Source organism: Gracilinanus agilis, chromosome 6 (genome assembly GCF_016433145.1).
Source record: "Gracilinanus agilis isolate LMUSP501 chromosome 6, AgileGrace, whole genome shotgun sequence".
In the NCBI taxonomy this organism is placed as follows: domain Eukaryota; kingdom Metazoa; phylum Chordata; class Mammalia; order Didelphimorphia; family Didelphidae; genus Gracilinanus; species Gracilinanus agilis.
Genome location: NC_058135.1, coordinates 277645079 through 277651863, shown reverse-complemented (window position 1 = coordinate 277651863; position 6785 = coordinate 277645079). Strand labels below are relative to the sequence as shown.

The 6785-nt window shown below is 36.2% G+C and overlaps 1 protein-coding gene across 1 annotated transcript; it reads left to right on the top strand.

Annotated features, from left to right (window-relative positions):
* The first annotated feature begins 5292 nt into the window (after nucleotides 1-5292).
* LOC123251892 (olfactory receptor 1013-like) lies at nucleotides 5293-6222 on the top strand. Its single transcript, XM_044681215.1, has one exon. The coding sequence runs from the start codon at nucleotides 5293-5295 to the stop codon at nucleotides 6220-6222; it is 930 nt and encodes a 309-aa protein (XP_044537150.1).
* The last annotated feature ends 563 nt before the right edge of the window (nucleotides 6223-6785 follow it).

Genomic DNA, 6785 nt, shown 5'->3' with positions numbered 1-6785 from the left:
AACACCAAAATGAAGGTTTTCCTGATCCCTATTGCTGAAAAGTTTATATTCTCTCTTGAAACTATTTAATTATTTTATATTAATTTGAATCCATACTATATTTACCTACTCCCTAATATGTTCCTTTTGCCTTAGAATATAGACTTCTCTTAAAGACTAAATCTCATTTTTTCTTTGTTTCTCCATGCCTAACACTGTGCTTTCACCATAATACATGCTTCTTATTGAATTGAAAATATTTTGTAAACTTAAAGATCATAATAAAATATAGAGAGAGCTGAAAGTTAACTCTTCGTTTACCCAATCAGACCTCCTCACTTTCTACATGAGGAAACTGGGGCCAAGACCTCGAGTTACTGTCACAGTGGTCACACAAATAGTAAATGAGTCAAGATTCAGATTCAATTCTCTTCTTTCAAAGACAATATACATCACATCCTAACACTATAGAAGTGGATGTTATTCTAAGTTACTCTTGGTTTATCCATGTGTTGGACACAGTAGACATGAAATAGTTCAAATTAATCTTAATGTGATAAAGTGTTTTCATTTTTGTTTGTTTTCTCCTGGAAAATGGTATCTTCATTGTTGCTTAGAGAAACAACTTTATGTGTGTATGTGTGGAGGGATGGGGTAACAGGTCCCTGAACCAGCTTGGGAAGTCATATTGATTCCATTTGGGTACAGAGTCCATCCTCCCACCCAAGCATCACAAAATCTATCAGGATGTAAAACAAAAGGAGTTGAGTCATGTTAACCTGAATTCCCTGGACTTCAAGAAGAGGAAAAAAATCGGGGAGTGATCAGCTTTGGAGACCAAGGCTCCCTTGTGTGGCCCATGTTTTACTACGCAATTAATTACTATGGGAAAGACCTCTGTGCTAGGAAAGCTAAGTTGTGTGTGATTCCCAAGGGGGTCCAGAAAGCATAAAAACATTTTCAATATTTGGAAATTTGAACTTAATGAAGATAGCAGTGCTATTGAGGATGTTGGTAAGTTGGACGTCTCAGAATTTCTGGAGGGGGAGAAGTGTCCCCTTCTTATAGTGAAAGCTAGAGATCTCGCTAGATGAAAAGGCAGTTGTTTGTAATACATGATGTGAGGGGTAAAGGAACGTCTATCTGAGCCCAAATGGATTCTGTACCCATATGCCATAAAATTTGAATACTTACCATTGTTTTGAGGTTAAGGAATTACATCCAGAAGTATCAGAAGTATAGATTTAAGTTAGAAGAGATTTAAAAGTTATCATTTCTTTTCTAATTATTTTATAGATAGGGAAACTGAGGACCAAGGAAGCTAGGTGACTTGTCTAAGGTCATATAGCTAGCAAGTGGCAGAGGAGGAATTCAAATGTGGGTCCTCTAACTCCATAAGGATGCTTTCTAGAGTACCAGAAAGGATTCCATTGAAATGCAAATATTGAAATTACAAGCTCCTTTTCCAGTGTGAGAATTTTGGACCTGAAGCCCTTAGAATCTAGTCATGAAACTAGAAGATTATAAAGGATCTATGAATTCCAATTCATCATAAAAACTATTATCTAATTTCTCCAGCTCAGAGTTTTATGAATGTCTTTTACATTAATGTCTACCTACTATGATTAATTAGTTCCCTTTATAAGCCAAACAGAGAAAATTAGAAGGCAGCAGCAATGGCCAGCCAAAGAAAGTAACTAATGCTTCCCACTGATGGTGCTGACAAGTGCCAGCTTATACTGCAAAAATAAAGAAACCACAGAAAGAGCAAAACTTTGTTTTTCCTCTTTTGACATTTATAATAAAGTTGTTCATCCCAGCTCGCCTTATAGACCTTTAGGTCTATATAAATCGTATCTAATTAGGAAGTGAACTAATGTGATTTTAATGAATATAAAATATTAGAATTTGAAAAGGTATTAGCAACTAGAGATTTTTTTAAACCCTTGTACTTCGGTATATTGTCTCATAGGTGGAAGATTGGTAAGGGTGGGCAATGGGGGTCAAGTGACTTGCCCAGGGTCACACAGCTGGGAAGTGGCTGAGGCCATAGAGATTTTTTTTTTAAGTCCAGGCATTATATTTAGTTTTGGGAATGTTAAGGAGGAGAGGTAAAAAGAAAAAGAATGAATTCTTAACGATTCCTAAAATTTATTAGTTCATGGACCTCTTTGGAAGTCTGGTGAAATCTAAGAACTTTTTCTTAGAATAATGCTTTAAAAATGAAGTGCTTATGAATTACAAGGAAGTGAATTATATTTAAATATAGTTATTAAAATGTTCGTAGACTCCACGTTAAGAATCCTTGCTACACAATATCTGACAGGGAAGGAATCTTAGGACATAGAATATCAATATTCAAAGGGGTTTTAGAAGCTAGAACTTATAATTGTCAAATTTCAGGGACTCTTAGAACATAAAATATTTGTTAAAAAGGGCATTTGAAAATAAAATATAGTTAGCATGTTTGATATTCAATAATATAAAATCTAGGGTTAAAAAAGGTTTTAGAATAGAGAATTTTGGAATTGGAGAACTTAGAACACAGAGAAAATATTGAGGTAGCAAAAAGGCATCTGCCTGTCAACTCCAACCTTAACATTAAGGAAACTGACATCCATGGAGGTAAAAAGACTTTTCTAAGGTATCCAGTAATTTAGTAATAGAACCAAGACTTTAACTCAGCTGTCCTTGTCCCCATTCTTTTGAATTTTCCTCCAGATCAGGCTACTTTTCTTCTCAGGGTCAAGATGAAATTTTTGGTCTCCAGACTACAGTTTAGCTTCCTTTACCAAGTAGGTGCATAAGTGAAGGCTGTATGAAGGAAGTGGGCATTAAATTGGGTGTTGAAAGAGGAAAGTGGAATAGAGATTCAATAGGAGAGAAGGGAGAAATTTCAGTATGAGGGAAGACTAGAATCAAAGGCATGGAGAGGTTAAGACTGGTGAGTGCTTGCCTAATAGAGCCTTGATATTATCTGGCCTCAAAAATTCTGAGATCTTCCCAAGAATGAGATGACCTCTGTGCCTCTTTTGAGTCATTTAATTCTTCTTCCTGCTTACCACAGTGCACAGAGGTCCACTCTTCAAGTGAATTCAAGAAACACAGCTGAAGAGAGAAAACCAAGGTTGTAGCTTAAAAGTCAAAAGTATTCAAAAGCTAGTATGGATATTATTGAATTACTTGATTTCTCTATTCCCAATTGGAAATGTTTTTATTATTTCCAGTTTTCTTCTTCCTTCTGACTTTGGAGAACCTCCACAAGAATTGAAGGCCAGAAAAACAAAATCAGAGCTAGACTTTCTTTCTAGACTTGTGACTGATGTCTACCTTCCAGAATTGAGTACACATGTTTAGAAATGGAGGAAAAGACATGATAATAAATCAAACTTTTTTTCTGGCTCAACAATGGATTGTACAGTTTTCATTCATTGCCTTGAAGCTTTTTAACTTCATGGAGTGGGGAGGAGGGAAGTCTTGACTTGAACTTTACTTCATCAGACAGCATAGAAATATTCTCTCTGAAGGCAGACTAGCAAATTTTCTCTTAACTTATAATCTAATAGAATTGTATGAGTCATAGGGAATGTAAATGACTTCCTTCTACTCTTATATATCAGCTAGTAGCTAGTATATATCATATTCAGCCCTTGAATTCCGATCTTCATGAGTCCACAGTCAGCCCTCTATTATTTCATGATGCTTCCTCAAGTCCCAGGGGACCACTTTTATTTAAAACTCAACACATATGATAGAGTAAACATCATGACTCTACTAGATATGCAGTGATAGGCACTAGAGAAGTAATTTGTATTCAGGAAGCCTGAAGTCAAGTTAAAAAGGCATAACACTTACAGTAATAAATATAATATTCAATGTTAAATCCAAGAGGAATAAGAGATTTGTCAAATAAGGTGTTGAGTGACATCAGAAGAAAAAAAAAAGATTTTACTATCTTGGAGTACTAGAATAAAGTTTATGGAGAAGGTGACATTGAAGGAAGGGCAAGAATATAAAAGAGAAGAAATGAGGAAATTCCATATGTAGAGAAAGCTAGGGACAAAGAAGCAAGAGGGGATGAGATTAGTGAGTGTTTGGTTAACAGAGCCTTGTTAGGTCTGGCTTGTGCTTATAGCATATGTAGATGAATAATAGTAGATAAAATAGGAAAGGTAAACTGATGTTAGAGTATAGAAGATCCAGCATGCCAGGCAGAGAAGTTTGCAATGAACTCCCCTATTTCTGTATAAATCCTAATCTTTTTTGGATACTGAGATTTAGAAGCTTGATATTATTCTTGACTTCCCTCTTTCCCTTATCCTACAAATCTAACCAGAGATCAAATATCTTTTTAAAAACCTTCCTTTCCACCTTAGAATCAATACTCATTATTAGCTCTAAGATAGAAAATGAGTAAGGTCTAAATAATTGGGGTTAAATGACTTGCTCAGAATCATACAGCTAAGGAAGTATCTGAGGTGTTATAAGTAAGAACAAATTATAGCATGTGAGTTTGGTCTTCAGGGGGGAGTTGCAGGAGGATAAAGTCTGGAGGCCAGATTTGAACACAGGACCTATTATCTCTAGGCCTGCCTCTCCATCCACTGAGCCACCGAGATGTCCCATGACATCTTCTTCATTCAGTATTTGCAAAAGTTCTTACATCTTCTACTTTTCTTCTTTCATTTGATCAACATTCAATTTTTCATTCTCTGTCACTCATCTTGACTATTACAGAAGTCCTCAAATCAGCTTCAAATATCTTTCTTTTCCAGTACATTCTCATCATTGTAACTACCATGATGATATTCCTAAAATATAGGTGTAATCCTATTATATGTGTGGAGACATGTTTGTATGCATGTATGTAAAGGCATGAAATCTCTTCTTGGCGTCTGTATCTCCAAAGTAGTTTATCAAGGATGTAGTAAATGAATGCAAGTGTCGAAGTCTAGTGGAGTTGAGATTTCACTGGAGACATGAAAACTACTTAAAAGATAAATGGAAAAAAAATGAAGAAAAAAGATCAGTAGCCTAAAACAGGAGATCTTTTGAGTTCAGATACAATTTTGTTTTTGTTTCTGTATACACAAAGCCGAGGCTGGTAGGTTAATACATTTAATAAATATTTCTTGAATTAATGAATAAAGATATGTAACCGAGGTATGGAATTACAAAGTCTTCATTTATATATTGTTCTGGGTTATCTAGTGATTAATACTTTTTTCTCAATAACTTTACCAAGGTATGGAACGTGTTGTTTCTGAAATGCACATTCTCCACTATGATGTATAGATGAGATCCTCAAAAATTATGGAGAGAGTTAACCACACTGTGACTGAATTCATCCTGGTGGGTTTTACCCAAGATCCCCTGATGCAGCTGGTTCTCTTTCTGCTTTTCCTTATGGTGTACTCTGTGACAGTGGTGGGCAACATCACCTTGGTAGTCTTAATCTGCATGGACTCCTTGTTGCACACCCCCATGTATTTCTTCATTGGGAACCTGTCTTTTCTGGATCTTTGGTATTCCTCTGTTTATACACCTAACAACATAGTAACCTATGTCTCTGGGGACAGAAGTATCTCCTTTGCTGGTTGCTTAACTCAATTCTTTTTTTCAGCTGGGTTAGGATATAGTGAATGTTACCTGTTGACTGCAATGGCATATGACCGTTACATGGCCATCTCTAATCCATTGCTCTATGCTCAGGTCATGTCTTCAAGGCTATGTGTGGGTCTGGTAGCAGCTTCATATCTTGGGGGTTTCATTAATTCCACCATCATTACGACTGAAACGTTCACCCTGACTTTTTGTGGGGATAATGTCATCGATGACTTCTTCTGTGACCTACCACCCCTAGTGAAACTGGCATGCGATGTCAAAGACAGTTACCACATTGTGCTCTATTTCCTTTTGGCTTCCAATGTCCTCACACCCATTGTTTTAATTCTGACCTCCTACATCTTTATCATTGCTGCCATCTTGAGGATTCGCTCCACCCAGGGTCAACTCAAAGCCTTCTCTACTTGCTCCTCTCATTTGATATCTGTCACCTTGTACTATGGCTCCATTCTCTACATTTATTATCGTCCCAGTTCTAGCTACTCCCTGGAGCAAGATAAAATAGTCTCTTTATTTTATACCGTGGTCTTCCCTATGTTGAATCCAATGATCTACAGCCTGAGGAACAAGGATGTGAAAGAAGCTCTGAAGAAACTTTTCAAAATGACAGTTTCCTGAATTTAAGGGAGATATTATCTGTTTTTTTTAAATTTTCTATGTAATCATTCCTATGTTTGATGTGACAGACATATAAAGAAGTACTTTATACACTGGCAAACTGTTTCTACTAAAAAGAGATTTTGAATGTGTTTTTCTTTGACTCTTTTAGTTTGTTCTAGAATGCAATTAAGATTATAATATATCCATCCTCTCACCATCTTCAACATGTATAAATATTCTCTACCTGACTATGACTAACCAGGCAGAAACTTGATCATATAGAGATATCCTTTTCTTCCACTCAAAGGGGCCACCAATTCCCATGAAAAGCAGGGACACAACTAGCTTGGCCAATATTAAAGTTAATGGCTGCCTTTACTTTGTTCGTGTATGTGTGTATGTCTCTTTTAATATTGACCTGAAGAGCACTGGAAGGTCCAAAAAGGTGTGTAACTCATAATAAAAAGAATCTTCACTCATTATACCCCATGCCTGAAATGTTCTCCTTCCTCATCTGTTTTCTGGTTTCTCTGGTCTACTTGAAGTCTCAACTAGAATCTTTCCTCCTACTGGAAGTCTCT

Excerpts from the sequence above, each read along its gene's own strand:
- LOC123251892 (XM_044681215.1), top strand. The coding sequence starts at position 5,293 with ATGGAGAGAGTTAACCACACTGTGACTGAATTCATCCTGGTGGGTTTT.